Raw genomic sequence first — 23,295 nt, forward strand, 5'->3', positions numbered from 1 at the left:
ATGCGGTGACCAGAACTGTACCCAATACTCCAAATGCGGCCGTACCAGAGTTTTGTACAGCTGCAACATGACCTCATGACTCCGGAACTCAATCCCTCTACCAAAAAAGGCCAACACTCCATAGGCCTTCTTCACAACCCTATCAACCTGGGTGGCAATGTTCATGGATCTATGTACATGGACACCTAGATCCCTCTGCTCATCCACACTTCCAAGAACTTTACCATTAGCCAAATATTCCGCATTCCTGTTATTCCTTCCAAAGTGAATCACCTCACACTTCTCTACATTAAACCCCATTTGCCACCTCTCAGCCCAGCTCTGCAGCTTATCTATGTCCCTCTGTAACTTGCTACATCCTTCCGCACTGTCGACAACACCACCGACTTTAGTGTTGTCTGCAAATTTACTCACCCACCCTTCTGCGCCCTCCTCTAGGTCATTGATAAAAATGACAAACAGCAACGGCCCCAGAACAGATCCTTGTGGTACGCCACTTGTAACTGAACTCCATTCTGAACATTTCCCATCAACCACCACCCTCTGTCTTCTTTCAGCTAGCCAATTTCTGATCCACATCTCTAAATCACCCTCAATCCCCAGCCTCCGTATTTTCTGCAATAGCCTACCGTGGGGAACCTTATCAAACGCTTTACTGAAATCCATATACACCACAGCAACTGCTCTACCCTCGTCTACCTGTTCAGTCACCTTCTCAAATAACTCAATAAGGTTTGTGAGGCATGACCTACCCTTCACAAAGCCATGCTGACTATCCCTAATCATATTATTCCTATCTAGATGATTATAAATCTTGTCCCTTATAATCCCCTCCAAGACTTTACCCACAACAGACGTGAGGCTCACCGGTCTATAGTTGCCGGGGTTATCTCTACTCCCCTTCTTGAACAAAGGGACCACATTTGCTATCCTCCAGTCCTCTGGCACTATTCCTGTAGCCAATGATGACATAAATGGTTGGGCTTTGAATGAGTTGAAATCTTGCCCAATAAGTTAACAGCGGAAGAGATAAGCGTTGAATGCAACATCATGAGGCTGCAAAGACAACTTTAAATAATTTCCAAGTTATTCATGCAAGACGTACATGGTTAAATCTCCCTGGGGTTAATTTATTTTCCAAATACAGCAGCAGGTAGGTTGTGGTTTTACAAAATCCCTACCTAAAGGTGTGAACGTGTCAGAGATATCTGTGAAGACTCAACCTATGAGCATGGTGCTCTGGCAGTTTTGGCTTCCTGACTGCTTTCAGAAGATGTGCGGACAGCATGAGTGACATATCATCAGGCTTGATGGAACCTTTCTCTGCTGCTTGAGAAATATGTGGGCAGAGGCAACGTGGGTGGTGTCGCTCTCATGATGCAAAATGTTCAATTCAATGCAAACAAATTAAAAAGAAAGCAAATTTTCCAGCAATTGAGCTGGAGTAAGTTTTTCAGAGGTGTGATTATTTTCCTTCTCGGGCTTCTGTATCAGCAGACCAGCTAAGAACTGCTCCTCGAGCGTCTTACCCAATGGTCTTTTGAACTGGTCATTATGGGGTACAACAAGGAATGATTTTGTTTCCTCTGATGCACCACCCATACCTGGAGAAAGCACTTCACCATCAATGCTGATCAGAGAATTTACAGTGCAGAAGGAGGCCATTCAGCCCATCGAGTCTGCATCAGCCCTTGGAAAGAGCACCCTACTTAAGCCCACGCCTCCACCTCATCCCTGTAACCCAGGAACCCCACCTAACCTTTTGGACACTCAGGGGCAATTTTATCATATCCAATGCACCTAAACTGCACAGCTTTGGACTGTGGGAGGAAACTGGAACACCCAGAGGAAACCCACGCAGGCATGGGGAGAAAGTACAAACTCCATACAGGCAGCCATCTGAGGCCGGAATTGAACCCGGGTCCCTGGCGCTGTGAGGTTGCAGTGCTAACCAATGTGCCATCATGCCGCCCACTGTGCCACCGTGTCACCCACAATGATCCAATGATTCTTACACGGATGTTCCCAGAGTTGACTGTATTGTTACAGAAATATGCATGGGTGAGGGGTATTTTCTTCTCTAAAGACTGTTGGCTAGATTAGGAGTCAAATTTCATCAGGCTGCAGTGCGCTCAAAGCTAGGGTGGCACGGGGGCACAGTGGTTAGTACTGCTGCCTCACAGTTCCAGGGTCCCGGGTTCAATTCCGTCTTCGGGTGACTGTCTGCGTGGAGTTTTGCACTTTCTCCCTGTGTCTGCGTGGATTTCCTCTGGTGCTCCAGTTTCCTCCCACAGTTCAAAAATATGCAGTTCAGGTGGATTGGTCATGCTAAATTGCCCCTCTGTGTCCAAAGGGTTGGGTGGGGTTACTGGGTTACGGGGATGGGGTGGAGGCATGGGCTTAGGTGAGTTGCGCTTTCCAAGGGCCAGTGCGGACTCAATGGACCAATTGGCCTCCTTCTGCACCGTAAATACTAAATTATAGCAGTTTTGATCAGAATCCCACCCAGGGTTACCTTAAATTTGTCCCTAGTTTTTCTTTTCAGCTAAAACCTTCAACTAAAATTCGCATAGGGTATTTTCCTAATTTGTTGAATTTCTCCACTGAAGTAAACCTTTCAGGACCTTAGTATCTCATTGTGACACAATGCATGAATTGTTTTCTTACAATGAAGCAACTTGAGTCCAAGTATAAGGCTTGTCTGAGTTTTCTGCAGCTCCAGTGTTTCTGAATTATGGGCAGCATTTTTCGGATGGCGGAGTTTCCCAACTGGAGAGTCAGCAGTCCCATCTGCCCTGCAGCCATTTAATGCCCCAAGACAGCTCTCTGGTCCCAGCAGCGCCAGTAGCAGAAGTGGCCAGGACTGGGATTACAGGCAGTCCCAGCTTCAAAGTCCCAGAGTCCAGGACCTGTGGAATGAGGGACGCGGAATGGGAAGTACACGATCCTGCTCTTGCCGTTTCAGCAGAGTGAATCGAGCGTTGACCAGCCTATTGCTGGCTCCCAGTGTGATGGTCGGTCAAATAACACTGGGAACGGGGGGGGGGGGGGGGGGGGGCTGTTCCGCGCTCAATTGGTTTGTAGGGTGGGACATTCCCCAGAATAAGACATGCTGGCATGGAGTTGGTGGCAGCATCATAAGAAAACCACATTTGACGACAACATTTTGAAAAAGGCGGCATCCATAGCCGGCACTCGAACAGTGAAGCAACAGCACGTGAGAGTGCGGTTTTCCATCCTGTGGACGATTGTGCCAGCAGTGTCTCGTTCAAGACCCACTTCCCCTTCTGAACAATAAATGTTCAGAAAAAGTATTGCATTCTACTCTGTAACCCTATTTGTCTTTCCACCAAGTCTGAAAGACAAACTGACTATTTCCAGCATTTTCTGTTTTGAATCGTCACCCCCCCTTGCAGGTGCTAAGCCAAATGGTTGGACTTTGAATATGGTTTAACGATTATTTCCTGCTCGTCCTCAGACTCGTTGTCAGAGGATGCGGCTCACTCATAGAAACATAGAAAATAGGAGCAGAAATAGGGCATTTGACTCTTCGAGCCTGCTCCGCATTCAATGTGATCATGGCTGATCATCCAACTCAGTAACCTGTTCCTGCTTTCCTCCCATATCCTTTGATCCCTTTAGCTCCCAAGAGCTATATCTAACTCCCTCTTGAAAACATACATTTTGGCCTCAACTGCTTTATGTGGTAACAAATTCCATAGGCCCACCACTCTCTGGGTGAAGAAATTTGTCCTCATTTCAGTTCTAAAAGATTTACCCCGTATCCTTAGACTGTGACCCCTGGTTAAGGGCTCCCCTGTTATTGACAACATACTTCCTGTATCTGCCCTGTCTAGTACCAATGTGTACCACAACAACTGGCTGTTCATTTCCCCCCTCTAGAATATCCTGCAGCTGCTCTGAGACATCCTTGACCCGAGCACCAAGGAGACAACATACCATCCAGAATTATCGTTTGCGGCCACGGAAATGCCAATCTATTTCCCTTCCAATTGAATTCCCTGAAACTATTGCATTCCCACATTTTTTACTCCACCCCTATGCAGCAGAGCAAACCGTGATGCGAGTTTGGCTGTTGCTGCTTTCACCTGATTCAAATAATATCAATTCTCTCGTACCCTTCTTCCCTGGTTCTTGTTACAACAGATATAGCTCTTACAAACATAGACCACAAAACATAAACCTTACAAACTATAGGCAATAAAATTAGTAGATACTTATCTAACCATACTCACCCACTCAGCTGCTTCCACTTGTCTCCCGTCACTTTTGAAGCCTGACATTACCTCAGTTGAGATCCAAACTTGCACTCCACTCTCAGTCTCGCTCGTTCTCACTCTTTTATCCTCCTGGTTCCGCGCTCAGTCTTGCTCTTTCTCACTCCTTTAGCCTCCTGGTTCCACGCTCAGTCTCGCTCTTTCTCACTCTTTTATCCTCCTGGTTCCACGCTCAGTCTCGCTCTTTCTCACTCTTTTATCCTCCTGGTTCCACGCTCAATCTCGCTCTTTCTCACTCCTTTATCCTCCTGGTTCCGCGCTCAGTCTCGCTCTTTCTCACTCTTTTATCCTCCTGGTTCCACGCTCAGTCTCGATCTTTCTCATTCTTTTATCCTCCTGGTTCCGCGCTCAGTCTCGCTCTTTCTCACTCTTTTATCCTCCTGGTTCCGCGCTCAGTCTCGATCTTTCTCACTCTTTTATCCTCCTGGTTCTGCGCTCAGTCTCGCTCTTTTATCCTCCTGGTTCCGCGCTCAGTCTTGTTCTTTCTCACTCTTTTATCCTCCTGGTTCCACGCTCAGTCTTGTTCTTTCTCACTCTTTTATCCTCCTGGTTCCACGCTCAGTCTCGCTCTTTCTCACTCTTTTATCCTCCTGGTTCCACGCTCAGTCTCGCTCTTTCTCACTCTTTTATCCTCCTGGTTCCGCGCTCAGTCTCGCTCTTTTATCCTCCTGGTTCCACGCTCAGTCTCGCTCTTTCTCAGTCTTTTATCCTCCTGGTTCCACGCTCAGTCTTGTTCTTTCTCACTCTTTTATCCTCCTGGTTCCACGCTCAGTCTCGCTCTTTCTCAGTCTTTTATCCTCCTGGTTCCACGCTCAGTCTTGTTCTTTCTCACTCTTTTATCCTCCTGGTTCCGCGCTCAGTCTCGCTCTTTTATCCTCCTGGTTCCACGCTCAGTCTCGCTCTTTCTCAGTCTTTTAGCCTCCTGGTTCCACGCTCAGTCTCGCTCTTTCTCACTCTTTTATCCTCCTGGTTCCACGCTCAGTCTCGCTCGTTCTCACTCTTTTATCCTCCTGGTTCCACGCTCAGTCTCGATCTTTCTCACTCTTTTATCCTCCTGGTTCCACGCTCAGTCTCGCTCTTTCTCACTCTTTTATCTTCCTGGTTCCGTGCTCAGTCTCGCTCTTTCATCCTCCTGGTTCCGCGCTCAGTCTCGCTCTTTCTCACTCTTTTATCCTTCTGGTTCCTCGCTCTTTCTCACTCTTTTATCCTCCTGGTTCCACGCTCAGTCTCGCTCTTTCTCACTCTTTTATCCTCCTGGTTCCACGCTCAGTCTTGTTCTTTCTCACTCCTTTATCCTCCTGGTTCCGTGCTCAGTCTCGCTCTTTCTCACTCTTTTATCCTCCTGGTTCCACGCTCAGTCTCGCTCTTTCTCACTCCTTTATCCTCCTGGTTCCACGCTCAGTCTCGCTCTTTCTCAGTCTTTTATCCTCCTGGTTCCACGCTCAGTCTCGCTCTTTCTCACTCTTTTATCCTCCTGGTTCCACGCTCAGTCTTGTTCTTTCTCACTCCTTTATCCTCCTGGTTCCGTGCTCAGTCTCGCTCTTTCTCACTCTTTTATCCTCCTGGTTCCACGCTCAGTCTCGCTCTTTCTCACTCCTTTATCCTCCTGGTTCCACGCTCAGTCTCGCTCTTTCTCAGTCTTTTATCCTCCTGGTTCCACGCTCAGTCTTGTTCGTTCTCACTCTTTTATCCTCCTGGTTCCACGCTCAGTCTCGCTCTTTCTCAGTCTTTTATCCTCCTGGTTCCACGCTCAGTCTTGTTCTTTCTCACTCTTTTATCCTCCTGGTTCCACGCTCAGTCTCGCTCTTTCTCACTCTTTTATCCTCCTGGTTCCACGCTCAGTCTCGCTCTTTCTCACTCTTTTATCTTCCTGGTTCCGTGCTCAGTCTCGCTCTTTCATCCTCCTGGTTCCGCGCTCAGTCTCGCTCTTTCTCACTCTTTTATCCTTCTGGTTCCTCGCTCTTTCTCACTCTTTTATCCTTCTGGTTCCACGCTCAGTCTTGTTCTTTCTCACTCTTTTATCCTCCTGGTTCCACGCTCAGTCTCGCTCTTTCTCACTCTTTTATCCTCCTGGTTCCGCGCTCAGTCTCGCTCTTTCTCACTCTTTTATCCTCCTGGTTCCACGCTCAGTCTCGCTCTTTCTCACTCATTTATCCTCCTGGTTCCACGCTCAGTCTTGTTCTTTCTCACTCCTTTATCCTCCTGGTTCCGTGCTCAGTCTCGCTCTTTCTCACTCTTTTATCCTCCTGGTTCCACGCTCAGTCTCGCTCTTTCTCACTCTTTTATCCTCCTGGTTCCACGCTCAGTCTTGTTCTTTCTCACTCCTTTATCCTCCTGGTTCCACGCTCAGTCTCGCTCTTTTATCCTCCTGGTTCCACGCTCAGTCTCGCTCTTTGTCACTCTTTTATCCTCCTGGTTCCGCACTCAGTCTCGCTCTTTCTCACTCTTATATCCTCCTGGTTCCACGCTCAGTCTTGTTCTTTCTCACTCTTTTATCCTCCTGGTTCCACGCTCAGTCTCGCTCTTTCTCACTCTTTTATCCTCCTGGTCTTGTTCTTTCTCACTCTTTTATCCTCCTGGTTCCATGCTCAGTCTCGCTCTTTTATCCTCCTGGTTTAGGGGCAGCATGGTAGCATTGTGGATAGCACAATTGCTTCACAGCTCCAGGGTCCTAGGTTCGATTCCGGCTTGGGTCACTGTCTGTGCGGAGTCTGCACATCCTCCCCATGTCTGCGTGGGTTTCCTCCGGGTGCTCCGGTTTCCTCCCACAGTCCAAAGATGTGCAGGTTAGGTGGATTGGCCATGATAAATTGCCCTTAATGTCCAAAATTGCCCTTAGTGTTGGGTGGGGTTACTGGGTTATGGGGATAGGCTGGAGGTGTTGACCTTGGGTAGGGTGCTCTTTCCAAGAGCCGGTGCAGGCTTGATTGGCCGAATGGCCTCGTTCTGCACTGTAAATTCTATGATAATCTATGTTCCGCGCTCAGTCTCGCTCTTTCTCACTCTTTTATCCTCCTGGTTCCATGCTCAGTCTCGCTCTTTCTCACTCTTTTATCCTCCTGGTTCCACGCTCAGTCTCGCTCTTTCTCACTCTTTTATCCTCCTGGTTCCTCGCTCAGTCTCGCTCTTTCTCACTCTTTTATCCTCCTGGTTCCACGCTCAGTCTCGCTCTTTCTCACTCCTTTATCCTCCTGGTTCCGCGCTCAGTCTCGCTCTTTCTCACTCCTTTATCCTCCTGGTTCCGCGCTCAGTCTCGCTCTTTCTCACTCTTTTATCCTCCTGGTTCCGCGCTCAGTCTCGCTCTTTCTCACTCCTTTCGCCTCCTGGTTCCACGCTCTGTCTCGCTCTTTCTCACTCTTTTATCCTCCTGGTTCCGCGCTCAGTCTCGCTCTTTCTCACTCTTTTATCCTCCTGGTTCCACGCTCAGTCTCGCTCTTTCTCACTCCTTTAGCCTCCTGGTTCCACGCTCAGTCTCGCTCTTTCTCACTCTTTTATCCTCCTGGTTCCGCGCTCAGTCTCGCTCTTTCTCAGTCTTTTATCCTCCTTGTTCCACGCTCAGGTCTCGCTCTTTCTCACTCTTTTATCCTCCTGGTTCCGCGCTCAGTCTCGCTCTTTCTCACTCTTTTATCCTCCTGGTTCCTCGCTCAGTCTCACTCTTTCTCACTCTTTTATCCTCCTGGTTCCGCGCTCAGTCTCGCTCTTTCTCACTCTTTTATCCTCCTGGTTCCGCGCTCAGTCCCGCTCTTTCTCATTCTTTTATCCTCCTAGTTCCGCGCTCAGTCTCGATCTTTCTCACTCTTTTATCCTCCTGGTTCCGCGCTCAGTCTCGCTCTTTCTCACTCTTTTATCCTCCTGGTTCCGCGCTCAGTCTCGATCTTTCGCACTCTTTTATCCTCCTGGTTCCGCGCTCAGTCTCGATCTTTCTCACTCTTTTATCCTCCTGGTTCCGCGCTCAGTCTCGATCTTTCTCACTCTTTTATCCTCCTGGTTCCGCGCTCAGTCTCGATCTATCGCGCTCAGTCTCGATCTTTCTCACACTCTTTTATCCTCCCGGCTCCACGCTCGGTCTCACACTTTCTTGCTCTCTTTTAACCTCCCGGCTCCGATCTCCATTAGATTATTAGATCATATCTGCCAGGGCCACTCCCTCTGGAATGCCAGGTGGTGTCCTGCTCCATCTCTCCATCATCTTGCTGTTCCCAATCTCTGTATTCTCCTCAAGCTCTACAACTGTCCGAGATACAGTAAGTCCTCACTGTAAGCCACTCTGCTTCAAGACGTTTTGTTTTAACGTTTTTTATTCTTTTGCAATTTGTTTTGATTTGTACCATCATTCCCGGTTTTACATCATCTGCACTCTCCCACCCTTCCCGTGTTGCACTCTAGGCCAGTTGACGCCATGTTCTGATGCTAGAGCCGCCTTTGCAGTCACCAGAGACCCAGGCTGCAGAGAGAGAGAGCAAGGCCTGAAATCCAGAAGCAGGAGCACAGGGAAGGGAGAGGATGCTGCCTATCAGGTGATGAAGGGATGAGTGCCCCCCCCCTCCCCTCAAACACACACCCATAGGTTCTCTGTTTAATATGTGACTCCTTTTGCAGACAGCCTGGCTACATGACAGCAGCCCCCCCCCCCCACCCCACTGCTTCTTAGGTGGTACCCCCGGGACAGGAGCTCAGTCCCTGCAGACTGTTGTGAAGACGTCCAAACTCTGCAGAGAGAAAGACACAGTACGAAAGGAGAGACAGAGTGGGAAAGAGGATAAAGAGAGAGAGAGAGATGTGTTTCCGTGGTGCTATAGGTGAGATACAGATGTTGTGCTACTCAGGGCTTATTTGGGAGGTTTATCTAATTTGAATTTATACAGTGTTTCTGCGATATTCAGTGGTTTATATTAATTTATAAATTATTCCAGCTGGGAACGCACAGTGCTGCACATATACGGTACAGTATTTCAACTTCTACATTGCTTTGTCCAGATAAGACATGCCTAAAGGAACCTACCTCTGGATTGAACATTGATTCCTATGATTCACTTAAGTTGCTTCATTTAGAACTGCGGCTTTCACAAATGCAACCACAACTTTAGATGAAGACTTGCTATATTTGCATTCATCTACTTCCTGCCTCTTGAGCATCCCTAATTTTAATTGCTCCACCATTGGTGGCCATACCTTCAGCTCCCTCGGCCCTATCCTCTGGAATTCCCATCCTAAGCCAACCCGACTGACTATCTCTCTTTTTTCATTCAAGACACTCCTTAAAGCCTACTTCTGGGATTAAACTTTTGGCCATCTGTAATGAGGGCCCATAACTTCCATGGAGCGGCTAAATCGCTGGCTTTGAAAGCAGACCAAGGCAGGTCAGCAGCATGGTTCGATTCCCGTACCAGCCTCCCCGAACAGGTGCCGGAATGTGGCGACTAGGGGCTTTTCACAGTAACTTCATTGAAGCCTATTCGTGACAACAAGCGATTTTCATTTTCATTCATTTCATTTCATTTCAAAGTTGGATTTCCACAGTTTCCGGAGGCCTTGTGTCGAAGGCAGGAGAGCCGGAGGTAAGGAAGCCATGCCTCCTTTTTATAGCAATGGTTGCCATAAAACACATCAGCTTAAAGATCAAGCCACTTTGAGGAGCTAGGGAGCAGCAGGTTTGTAAGGTAAGTGGAAAGGATTGGGGGGGGGGGGGGGGGGGGGGGGGGAGGGATCGGTAGGTTGGGCCGGCGGCAGCGATTAGGGGGCTTGTGTGGTGTGTTTGCTCGTCAGTGGGAGAGAGCTGGCCATTGGGAGGGTGTGCTGGGTGGTCAGTCAGGGTTGGGTCACGTGGCCAGTCGGGGAGTGGAGTGGTCAGTGAGGGGCAGCAGTCAGGTGGTCAGTGGGGGAGGGTCTGGCATCAGTGGGAGGTGGCATGTGGCTAGTAGGAGGGTTGTAGGGTTGTGGTTGGTGGTCAGTCGGGGAGTGGGGGGGGGGTTAACTGGTAAGTGACAGGGAGGGGGGTCAGGTGCTCAGGGGGCATGCTAGCTCTTCCATTTTTACACATGAATAGTTTCTCAATAATTCTGGAAAGAAATTTGCATTAATTTCCCTGTAAATGAATTGCCGATCAAAGGTACTTACAATCCTGGGTTTAAATGGAGGTTTTATTTTCTTCTGTTCCAGCAGGACCCAATCAATTTCCTTGAAAAATGGGTGCTGTTTAATGGCTTCCTCCCCACCTTGTGATGTAACACAACCCAAACGTTTATTTGGGCTCTTTGTCATAAACTGAAATCAAAAAAGTAAAATGTAAGATCTTTGTAAGTTATTTCATAGAAAATGTTGCAGAGTATTTCCTCATTGTCTTCAATTATATAACAGTAGAACAGTAACAAATGATGTAGCTTCCTGTTATGAGTAAAATTTCAATAGACCAGATGCACAATGTGACGTTAACATTTACAGACAATGTCAAATTTTGGTTTAAAGAAGTTATCAAAGCCAACTATAGGGACAAGACATCAATGCAAACATACAGATCCAGTCTTAGGCCAGGAAGCAAGGAAGGGTAAGGGAGGCTCTGGTAATCAGAAAAGTAGATGCACTTGACATCAAAATGGCTGACATTTGTTAAAGGCGGTTAGAAATGTTGCCAGTTTAGGTCACAATTATCTGAGATTTGTGACGCTGGGCCCAACTTTAAATAATCCAATGAGAATATATCCCAAAACTGGTCTCAGGAATATCTGCACCGCACTCAGGCTAATGGTCACTTAAGCTTCTGAAAATGTGAGTTTCTAACTCTTTGTAATGTTTGGCTACCATTGAACACTTCAAAGAACAAATGCCAGGAAGTATTTCTTTACATAAAGGGTGGCCAACCAGGACTACCAGGAAGCATAATTGAAATCAAGACAATTGACTCATTTTGGAAAAAGCTAGATGCTGTAATGGGAAAGCAGTAGGTTTGGTATTCTGAGAGGGTGAGATCAAATAGGCCAAAGGATTTTCTTCATGTGAACCATTGCGTGATCTTAAGAAAATCTTTTAAATTAGCTGTGTAGAGGAAAGCAGATTAGACTGTGGAACACAAGCTTGGACGATACGAGGGCAGCACGGTAGCACAGTGGTTAGCAGGGTGGCTTCACAGCGCCAGGGTCCCAGATTCGATTCCCGGCTGGGTCACTGTCTGTGTGGAGTATGCATGTTCTCCCTGTGTCTGCGTGGGCTTCCTCCGGGTGCTCCATTTTCCTCCCACTAGTCCCGAAAGATGTGTTATTAGGTAATTTGGACATTCTGAATTCTCCCTCTGTGTACCCGAACAGGCGCCGGAATGTGGCAGCTAGGGGCTTTTCACAGTAACTTCATTGCAATATTAATGTAAGCCTACTTGTGACAATAAAGATTATTTAAAAAACGGTTTAAAATAGCACATTTAATAATACCCAGGCACTGAAGAAAAAATCAGTTGCATTGTTTGTTAAGGTGTTTAGCCATACAGATCTGGAAGATGCCAACATGACTCGTGAGTTGTGCTGTGTGAGCTGATCTCAGCAGAGGTTACAGTAGGGACACTACAATTACCCTCAAGATCAATAGACTAAAGAGACAGTGGGGAAAATGGTCAATTTCCTTCAGGTGATCTCCGTGTTGTGATCCTTCTGAAGTCCACCCCGCCATATTTAGATAGATAGTCAATTAAGCTTGCTGCCAATCCAATTGACTCTGATAACACGTTGTTCATATCGTAAACCTGTGCATTGGCAGCCAAATGTTTTGTTAAAATCCGGTGGCAAGGAAAGGGTAGCTCTATCTTTGAGACTGCACTTTGCAGATAGGGCGACCCTTGTAAGATAGAACACCACCCCCCTCCTTTTCTTCCACCCACCTGTTGCCTTAAACTCACCACCGCTGACTGCCCGTCCACCTCCATAACCTGTCCAAACACTGCCCGCCCAAGACCCTACACTTAGCCACTTCCAGGGATGTGGTAGTCACCACTGTTGTATTATATTGTATATACTGCACTGCATACAAGGGTATTACGGTAAGGCCCCTGTACTACAGGTACGGGGGTAGATCCCTGCCTGCTGGCTCCACCCAGTAGGCGGAGTATAAATGTGTGTGCTCTCCGAACTGCAGCCATTTTGGCAGCAGCTGTAGGAGGCCACACATCTCTGTGTCATAAAGCCTCGATTACTCTCTACTCTCGTCTCATCGTAATTGATGGTGCATCAATTTATTACACAGAGATTTTACAAAGATGGATCTCTGCATCAAGCCGGATCGCCTGCAGCTGCATCCTCAAGCAGACAACGCAAAAAAGGACTTTGCACATTGGTTAGCTTGCTTTGAAGCATACATCGGATCTGCGGCAGACCCAATCCCAGAAGACAGAAGCTCCAGATTCTGTACACGCGGCTGAGCTCCGATGTCTTTCCCCTCATCCAGGACCTACGCAGAGGCCATAGCGCTACTGAAGGAGAACTACGCTCAGCAGAACAACAAGATCTACGCCAGGCACCTCCTGTCCACACAGCACCAACTTCCCGGTGAGTCTGTGGAAGATTTCTGGCGTGCCCTGCTCGCCCTGGTGAGAGACTGTGATTGCCAGGCCGTTTCGAAAGCTGAACATTCTAACCTGCTAATGAGAGACGCGTTCATTACGGGCATAGGGTTGGCCTACATCCGCTAGCGCCTCTTAGAAGGGGCTACGTTTGACCTTGCGGCAACCAAGAAACTAGCGCTCTCGCTCACAGTCGCCTCACGCAATGTACAGGCGTGTGACCCCGACCGCAAGGCCCACCCCTCCTGGGCATCGTGGACCCCGCCAGCGGCCACCGCATCATGGACCCCATCAGCGACCGCCCCAACCAACCCTAATCCGCGCGGCAGCCACCAAGCCCCGGGGACCCAAGTGCTACTTCTGCGGACAGACAAAACACCCCCGGCAGCGCTGCCCGGTGCGGAGCGCGCTCTGCAAGGCCTGCGGCAAGAAAGGACATTTCACTGCAGTGTGCCAGGCCCGCTCAATCGCCGCTATTGTCCCTGCACGTGCGGCCAGTGGGCGCTGCCATCTTCCTCGCCTCAGACCACGTGCGGCATGTGGGCGCCGCCATCTTGCTTGCCTCACAACCATTGGGCGGAGCCATCTTGCCTGCCCCAGGACACGTGCGGCCCGTAGGCGCTGCCAGCTTCCCTGCCTCAGGACCCCTGCCCCTCGGACACCTCATTGGGCCGCTCATCGCCTGCAACCGCCGCCGACCAGCCGTGTCTCGCCTCTGTCACGATCGACCAGTCCCGACTGCACAACCTCGCGACCGCGTCGACAAAGGTGAAGGTCGACGGGCACGAGATATCCTGCCTTCTGGACTCCGGGAGCACTGAGAGCTTCATTCACCCCGATAAGTAAGGCGCTGCTCTGTCGCGGTACACCCCATTAACCAAAGAATCTCCCTGGCCTCCGGATCCCACTCTGTGACAATCCGGGGGTACTGCATCACCACCCTCACTATCCAGGGCGTAGAGTTCAGCGGCTTCCAGCTCTATGTCCTCCCCAACCTCTGCACTGCCTTGCTACTCAGCCTGGACTTCCGGTGCAACCTCCAGAGCCTAACCCTGAAATTTGGCAAGCCGCTACCACCCCTTACTGTATGCAGCCTCACGACCCTTAAGGTCGACCCGCCTTCTCTGTTTGCAAACCTCACCCTGGATTGCAAACCTGTTGCCACCAGGAGCAGATGGTACAGCGCCCAGCACAGGACCCTCATCAGGTCTGAGGTCCAGCGGCTGCTGCGGGACGGTATCATCGAGGCCAGCAACAGCCCCTGGAGAGCCCAAGTGGTAATGGTGAAAACGGGGGAGACAAACAGGATGGTCATTGACTAGTCAGACCATCGATCGGTACACGCAGCTCGACACGTACCCCTCCCACGCATATCTGATATGGTCAATCAGATTGCACAGTACCGGGTCTTCTCGACAGTGGACCTGAAATCTGCCTACCACCAGCTCCCCATTCGCAAGGCGGACCGCCAGTATACTGTGTTTCAAGCAGACGGCCACCTTTACCATTTCCTTAGGGTTCCCTTCGGGGTCACTAACGGGGTCTCGGTCTTCCAACGAGAGACGGACCGAATAGTTGACCGGTACGGATTGCGGGCCACTTTCCCGTACCTGGATAACGTCACCATCTGCGGCCACGACCAGCAGGACCACGATGCTAACCTTTCCAAATTTCTCCACACAGCCAAACTCCTCGACCTAACCTACAAGGAGAAGTGTGTGTTCAGCATGAACCGATTAGCCATCCTCGGCTATGTGGTTCGGAAGGGAGTTCTAGGGCCTGACCCCGATCGCATGCGCTCCTCTTGGATCTCCCCATTCCCCAAGGCCCTCAAACGATGCCTGGGGTTCTTTTCGTACTAGGCCCAGTGGGTCCCTAACTATGCGGACAAGGCCTGCCCACTCATCCACTCCACCGGTTTCCCACTGATGGCCGAGGCTCACCAGGCCTTCAACCGTATCAAGGCTGACATCGCCAAGGCCGCGATGCATGCGGTGAATGAGACGCTCCTCTTCCAAGTCGAGAGCGATGCATCAGACGTCGCTCTGGCCGCCACCCTCAACCAGGCAGGCAGGCCCATGACATTCTTTTCCCGCAGCCTCCATGCCTCCGAAATCCGGCACTCCTCCGTCGAAAAGGAGGCCCAAGCTATCGTTGAAGCTGTGCGGCACTGGAGGCATTACCTGGCCGGCAGGAAATTCACTCTCCTCACAGACCAACGGTCGGTCGCCTTCATGTTTAACAACACACAGCGGGGTAAGGTCAAAAATTATAAGATCTTGCGGTGGAGGATCGAGCTCTCCACCTTTAATTACGAGATTTTGTATCGCCATGGTAAACTCAACGAGCCCCCCGATGCCCTGTCCCGAGGTACATGTGCCAGTGCACAAGTGGACCGGTTCCGGACCCTGCACGACGACCTCTGTCACCCAGGGGTCACCCGCTTTTGTCACTTCATTAAGGCCCGCAATCTGCCCTACTCCATCGAGGAAGTCAGGGCTGTCACCAGAGATGCCAGGTCTGCGCTGAGTGTAAACTGCACTTCTACCGGCCAGATAGTGCACTCCTGGTGAAGGCTTCCTGCCCCTTTGAATGCCTCAGCATGGACTTCAAAGTGCCCCTCCCCTCCACCGACCGCAACATGTATTTTCTCAATGTGGTCGACGAATATTCCAGATTCCCCTTCGCCATCCCATGCCCCGATATGACATCTGCCACCGTCATCAAAGCCCTCAACACCATCTTCGCTCTGTTCGGTTTCCCGGCCTACGTCCACAGCGACCGAGGATCCTCATTTATGAGCGATGAGCTGCGCCAGTACCTGCTCAACAGGGGCATTGCCGCGAGCAGGACGACCAGCCTGCCCCCGGGGAAATGGGAAGGTGGAGCGGGAGAATGGGACGGTCTGGAAGGCCGTCCAGCTGGCCCAACGATCCAAACATTTCCCGGCCTCCCACTGGCAGGAGATCCTCCCCGAAGCACTTCACTCCATTCGGTCGCTCCTGTGCACGGCGACTAACGAACCCCCCCCCCCATGAACGTCTCCTTACCTTCCCCAGAAAGTCCACCTCCGGGGTTTCGCTCCCAATGTGGCTGGCAGCTCCAGGACCCGTTCTCCTCCGCAACCACGTGTGGCTCCACAAGGCGGACCCGTTGGTTGAGAGGGTACAGCTACTCCTCGCAAACCCGCAGTACGCCTACGTAGTGTACCCCAACGGCCGCCAAGACACAGTCTCCCTCAGGGACCTGGCACCAGCTGGGTCCTCACCCCCCCCCCCATGCCCTGGTGCCACCCTCCCTTCCCCCAGCGCACCCCACCACAGTCCCTGCTCCAGGACAATCCGTTCTCCCCTTGGTCCCACCCGGGGATGAAGAGGATGTCGACACCCTCCCAGAGTCACCGACGACCGAGCCGACACCTGACTCGCCAGCCGCACTGTGGCGCTCTCAACGACGGATCAAGGTGCCCGACCGTTTAAATTTGTAACCTTCTCTGAAATTTTAATGACAACCTGTATGTAAATAGTTTCCACCCCCCTCCCCGCTGGACTCATTTTTAACAGGGGGTGCATGTGGTAGTCACATTATATTGTATATACTGCACTGCATACGAGGGTATTACGGTAAGGCCCCTGTACTACAGGTACGGGGGTAGATCCCTGCCTGCTGGCTCCGCCCAGTAGGCGGAGTATAAATGTGTGTGCTCTCCGAACTTCAGCCATTTCGGCAGCAGCTGTAGGAGGTCACACATCTCTGTGTAATAAAGCCTCCATTAGTCTCTACTCTCGTCTCGTCGTAATTGTTAATGCATCAAGGGATCCATTGGGCCTTTTTCTGTTTCCTCGCTGCCGTCTCAGCAGTGCCCACCAATGCGCTCTTGGCATTGTTGGGACTGGTGGTGCTACCGGCCAATCGGATTGGTTGACAGCTCCCGAGGACGGGACGTCTCACTTTGCCTCTTTTTGGCCTGCTCACAGTGCTTTATGAGTGAGGGGTGGGCCAGCATAGAACATGTTGGCTCCACGCTGACTTTGCTATCAGGGCAGGGCAGTGAGCCCAATTCAGAAATATAAGTATTGGTGAAGGGTGCGGGATTTGGTGGAGAAATTCGAAAAGATCTTTGTTTCCCGAACAGCAATAAATCTTAATTGGTAGTACAGACTTGAGCATTGCTGAAAAAACACATTTTATCAAAGTTTTTTGTCTTGCACTCATCAGGGTAATCACAATAATACCAATGTCAGACAAAAACTGCAACTTTATACTGTGTGAGACGAGGATGCCGATTAGTTGGCAAGTGGACTTTGATTGGGGAAACTTGCAGTGGGGGGGGGGGGTCACCTCTGGTGGGACCAGAAGATCCCGCCAGCGGGAATGGCTGGAAAATTTCAGTCAGTCTTTAAATCATGCAGATTTTTCAATGGTGCACATGCTTTTTGACATTGACAGTTCGTCCAGATGACGCCTGTTGAGAGCATTGAAGGTTTGTACCCTAACTGGCTTTTGTTTATAATGTGTTTTCACAGGTGTGGAATCCTGCCCTTCAAATCTTCCAGTTCAGCTCGTATGTGAACATTTTCCTGGAGAACTGCTTCATTAACCTTCAGTTTGTACTGACGTGGTCGTCAACTATCTTGTGGTTTACCTGAATATTGTCTCCCTCTCTCTGGGTTCTTCTGTCGTCCTCGCTCCTGAGTGTTTTGTTTTCCACTCTCTGGGCGGGAATTTCCTCCTCGCCAGTGGCTGGTGGTGGGATTTTCTGGTCCCACCGTTGTCAACAGGTTTTCCTGTTGAATGCACCCCTCACTGGCGGTGGTGTGAACGGCCAGAAAATATCGCCCTCTGTGTTTTTTCTGTTGTCCTTCTCGGTGGTCTGTTATTGCACTTTCGCTTTTGGCACGTTCAGGATTAGTGGCCCAAGCTTTAGACTTGCTCCAGGTGAGATGAGTGGGTATTGCCTCCCATCTATGATCTGGAACTCAAGATTTTCCGTCCTGGCACTGCATTGGGCTCTCAGACTAATTTGTCCTCTTGGTACGAGTACCATCCCTTCATATAACCTCAACCTCACTTTTGAAGGTTTCATTTTCAGTTGAGCCACTTTGTATAGGTCTGTAAAGTTTATGATGTTGCATGACGCACCAGTGTCTATGACATTTTTCTTTGCTTGATACTCTCCCCCCTGTGGTCATCATTGTAACAGTCACAAACTATTTGCCACCTTTAGACTTGACTAAACCAACCTGTTGTATCGTTTTTAGTTCTTCATCAGGCTCCTCTCTTGATATCTCTCCAGTGGCCATCTGTATAGGCTTAATTTCCTTTTTTCTCGCCAAGCGCTTGTGTGTGAAATGATTCTGCGTCTTACATAGAACATACAGTGCAGAAGGAGGCCATTTGGACCATCGAGTCTGCACGACACACTTAAGCCATCACTTCAACCCTATGCCCCTAACCCAATAACCCGTCCTAACCTTTTTTTGGACACTATGGGCAATTTAGCATGGCCAATCCACCTAATCTGCACATCTTTGGTCTTGTAGTTAAAACACTGTTTTTCCCACACTGAGCAATCTTTATTTTCCTTTGTCTCTCTCCTCCACATATCTGCATCCTGCCCTGTGTCTGTGATTGCTTCTGGACTGTCTCTCAGCATAATGTATCCCTAGTCTGCTCTGCCATACTTGTTGCTCCAGTTGATGTTCAACAACGTCTGCATTTCAACACATCGATCACTTTCTTTAGCATCAGTTTCTGAATTTTCAGTAGACTTGCTCTCATTGAGGGGTCACACATGTTTACGTCTAATCTAGCTTAAATCAGGTAATTTGTTAGTTGTCCGAATTCATATGATTCTCAAAGCTGCATACCTGCTGTTAGATTATGTTCAGTGATCTAATTTTCACCCTGAGCTCTAGTGTTGAAGATATGGCATTCATACATTAGGTTTAAGGCAGTGTACAATATGTAGCAGTCCTTCCCGAACAGTGTTAGGAGTGCTGTTACTATTATTGGTTCCGGCTTTTTAATTAAGTCCGCTGCAATCTCATAGTTTTGCCATAGTAGGTGGAGAAAAGCCATCTTACTCACTCAGTATTTACATTGCAGACTTTGTCTGCTTTCCTTGTCATTTTGCATTTCCTTTGTCCTTTTGCTGTAGTTTTCTGCAGATTTGAACTTTTCAGTGTGCCTTTCTTAGCTGCGCCTTCTCTGCAGCCATTGTGTGCTTTTCCTTTGTCCTGGTTTGAGCAGTTTTGTTTTGCAGATTTAACCTTTCTGTGTGCCTGGGATTTCAGTGTCTTCTCTGAAGAAATGCAGGATTCAAAACTCTGTTTTACCATCACTTCTGTTTCATGTACAAAGACAGCAGAGATTCTTCAGTGTGCTCTCAGTGCAAGGCTTGATGGAACTGATCAGAAATGGCAACCTACGGTGCATGCCTCATGTCAGTGTCACATGACTATGTCAAGCCAGATCAGGCCAGTGGTACTGTTGCTTTTCAAAACCCAATCAGATCAAAATCATCAAATAAAAATGGTGGTTCTTGAAGTTTTGCTGCCATGCTAATGCATTTCAATGAAATGCAATTGGTTAAGACTAAATAATATAAATTGTGCAATTTACATCTTGTGAACAGTCACCTGATTTCCTTTGTAGCTGAAAGAAAATCTGTAGCACTTTACACCGATATATATATAAGTGCAAAGGAGATTTACCAGGATGTTGCCTGGACTGGAGAGTAGGTCTTACGAAGAAAGGTTGAGGGTGCTAGGCCTTTTCTCATTAGAACGGAGAAGGATGAGGGGCGACTTGATAGAGGTTTATAAGATGATCAGGGGAATAGATAGAGTAGACAGTCAGAGACTTTTTCCCCGGGTGGAACAAACCATTACAAGGGGACATAAATTTAAGGTGAATGGTGGAAGATATAGGGGGGATGTCAGAGGTAGGTTCTTTACCCAGAGAGTAGTGGGGGCATGGAATGCACTGCCTGTGGAAGTAGTTGAGTCGGAAACATTAGGGACCATCAAGCGGCTATTGGATAGGTACATGGATTACGGTAGAATGATGGGGTGTAGATTAATTTGTTCTTAATCTAGGACAAAAGTTCGGCACAACATCGTGGGCCGAACGGCCTGTTCTGTGCTGTATTTTTCAATGTTCTAGGTTCTATATATACTTGAAACCCGTTCTGTACTCATGAAGGGTGACTGACCTGAAACACTGTCATCTATCCACAGATGGTGCCAGACCTGCTGAGAATTTCCACCAACTTCTGTTTTTATTTCAGGGGCGTCATTCTCCGACCCCCCGCCGGGTTGGAGAATCGCCGGGGGCTGCCGTGAATCCCGCCCCCGCTGGTTGCCGAAGTCTCTGGTACCGGATATTCGGCGGGGGCGGGAATCGGGCCGCTCCGGTTGGCGGGCCCCCCGATGGATTCTCCGGCCCGGATGGGCCGAAGTCCCGCCGATAAATTGCCTGTCCCGCCGGCGTGATTAAACCACCTTTTGAACGGCGGGACAAGGCGGCGTGGGCAGACTCCAGGGTCCTGGGGGGGGCACGGGGCGATCTGGCCCTGGGGGGTGCCCCCACTGTGGCCTGGCCCGCGATCGGGGCCCACTGATCCGCGGGCGGGCCTGTGCCGTGGGGGCACAATTTCCCTTCCTCCTCCGCCACGGTCTCCACCATGGCGGAGGCGGAAGAGACTCCCTCCACTGCGCATGCGCGGGAAACTGTCAGCGGCCGCTGACGCTCCCGCGCATGCGCCGCCCCGATATGTCATTTCCGCGCCAGCTGGCGGGGCAACAAAGGCCGTTTCCGCCAGCTGGCGGGGCGGAAATCCCTCCGCCGTCGGCCTAGCCCCTCAATGTTGGGGCTCGGCCCTCAAAGATGCGGAGCATTCCGCACCTTTGGGGCAGCGCGATGCCCGTCTGATTGGCGCCGTTTTGGGCGCCAGCCGGCGGACATCGCGCCGTTTGGGGAGAATTTCGCCCCAGATTCCTGGCATCATAGTATTTTTCTGTTGTCTCATTTTAATCATGTTTATTGTACCAATGGTTTTACATTTCCCTATATTCTGATACACAGAACCATAGGCAGTATTCAACTATGGCCTAACCATATATAAGTAAACCATCCCTTTTTTGTTTTTATTCAATGTCTTTGTATATAAAAAATGGCAGCAGGGAAGGGATTGGGGGTATGGCCAACATTGCCCAACTTAATGGGTGGCGCAGTGGTTAGCACTGCTGCCTCATGGTGCTGAGGACCCGGTTTCGATCCCTGCCCCGGGTCACGGCCCGTGTGGAGTTTTCACAATCTCCTCGTCTTTGCGTGGGTCTCACCCCCACAATCCAAATATGTGTAGTGTAGGTGGATTGGCCACGCTAAATTGCCCCTTAATTTAAAAAAATTTATAAACACATTGTCCAACTTCATTATCTGGAGCTGCCTATACATAGAACATAGAACATAGAAAATACAGCACAGAACAGGCCCTTCGGCCCACGATGTTGTGCCGAACCTTTGTCCTAGATTAATCATAGATTATCATTGAATTTACAGTGCAGAAGGAGGCCATTCGGCCCTTTGAGTCTGCACCGGCCCTTGGAAAGAGCACCTTTGCTGATGTTTGCTTATTTTAATTTGCTCGAATGAGCGGAGATGATAATCGCGGACCAAAACTAACAGTGGCTATTTCTACACTTCTGAGGCCTGACTCTAAAGTTAAGGCGACAGGTTTTGTGAAAAGCTGCAGTGACTTGTCCACCAGGGAAAGATAACGGGGAACAGAATCTAGGGCCAGAAGCGGTCTAAACGGGTGAGCATTTTACTTTCCTTGTGGGCCGACAGACTTTCCCAACCCCCACTCCAAGCTACCTTCCTGACTGACAGAATCTTCCTCCCATGGGGTGACCTGTGCAGTCGGTCTCGGCACCAACGCACTGGTGGCCAACCATTCCGCTCAATATTCCCCCATTTCTCAGCAACTGCTCCCTGGAGCAGGTGCCCAGTTGACTGGAAGGATTTAAAGGAGACTTCAGAGTTAAAACATCTAAGGCCTCACTTTTGGAGCAACAAGTGAGACGGAATTTACTTCACAGTGCTAACTGCTAGCCCAAAGTTGGTCCAGATTTAAACTTTAGCGTCAGTATCCCATTTGCTATTTCTACGGCCTTTGTTAGAAGACTGTATTCTGACTTTTAAAGGGCTTTGCACTTATTTCCCTGGCTTTCTCTGTTGTTATCCTTTGTTTTTTATAAATATTTTATTGAGGTATTTATGGTTTTACAACAAAATAAACAATATACATGAATTTATAAACATAGTGCATAGAGTCTTCCTCCCTTACAGGTCCCACCTTTACTAACCCCCTACTCTAAACTAAGCTAACCCCCAGCAGCCGCCCCCCCCCCCCCCCACCCCCCACCACCCTCTGCTGACGGTTAATTTTCCGCAAAGAAGTCGACGAACGGCTGCCACCTCCGGGCGAACCCTAACATTGATCTTCTCAAGGCGAACTTGGATTTCCTCCAGACAGAGAAAGCTAGCCGTGTCAGTGAGCCAGGTCTCCGACTTTGGGGGCTTTGAGTCCCTCCAAGCTAATAATATCTGTCTCTGGGCTACCAGAGAGGCAAAGATCAGAACGTCTGCTTCTTTCTCCTTCTGGAATCCCGGACCTTCCGACACCCTGACAATCGCCACCTCTGGACTCGGCGCCACCCTTGCTTTCAATACTTCGGACATGACATCCGCAAACCCCTGCCAGATTCCCCTAAGCTTCGGGCATGTCCAGAACATGTGGACATGGTTTACTGGTCCTCCCGCACACCTTGCGCACCTGTCTTCCACCCCAAAGAACCTGCTCATCTGGGTCACTGTCATGTGAGCCCGATGAACGACCTTGAATTGTATCAGGCTGAGCCTGGCACATGTTGTGGACGTGTTGACTCTACTCAACGCGTCCGCCCAGAGACCATCCTCTATCTCTCCTCCCAACTCCTCTTCCCACTTGCGCTTCAGCTCCTCAGTCTGCGTCTCCTCCGACCCCATGAGTTCCTTGAAAATGTCAGGGACCCTCCCTTCTCCCACCCACACTCTAGAAACTACCCTGTCCTGTATCCCCCTTGGTGGTAGGAGCGGGAAGGTTGAAACCTGCCTGCGTAGGAAGTCCCGCACCTGCAGGTACCTAAATTTGATTCCCCCCTGCCAATCCAAATTTTTCCTCCAGCTCCCTCAGGCTAGGAAAGCTCCCCTCTATAAACATATAATCCATCCTCTCAATCCCTGCTCTTTGCCAACTCCGAAACCCTCCATCCATACTTCCTGGGGCAAATGGGTGATTATTACAGATTGGAGACCACACCGATACTCCCTCCGCTCCCACGTGCTCCTCCATTGCCCCCAGACCCTCAGGGCCGCCACCACCACGGGGCTGGTGGAGTACCGTGCCGG

At 49.7% G+C, this 23,295-nt stretch overlaps 1 protein-coding gene across 3 annotated transcripts in view; it reads right to left on the bottom strand.

The window, feature by feature from the left end:
* prkcea (protein kinase C, epsilon a) overlaps positions 1–23,295 on the bottom strand; it is an 877,089-nt gene that overhangs the window by 12,203 nt on the left and 841,591 nt on the right. For all 3 annotated transcript variants that reach the window (XM_072510726.1, XM_072510720.1, XM_072510732.1), the window contains one exon: positions 10,416–10,562. In XM_072510726.1, coding sequence (XP_072366827.1) covers positions 10,416–10,562 — 147 coding nt within the window. The remainder of the gene's footprint in view (positions 1–10,415; positions 10,563–23,295) is intronic.

This window comes from Scyliorhinus torazame, chromosome 1 (genome assembly GCF_047496885.1).
Source record: "Scyliorhinus torazame isolate Kashiwa2021f chromosome 1, sScyTor2.1, whole genome shotgun sequence".
Lineage (NCBI taxonomy): Eukaryota > Metazoa > Chordata > Chondrichthyes > Carcharhiniformes > Scyliorhinidae > Scyliorhinus > Scyliorhinus torazame.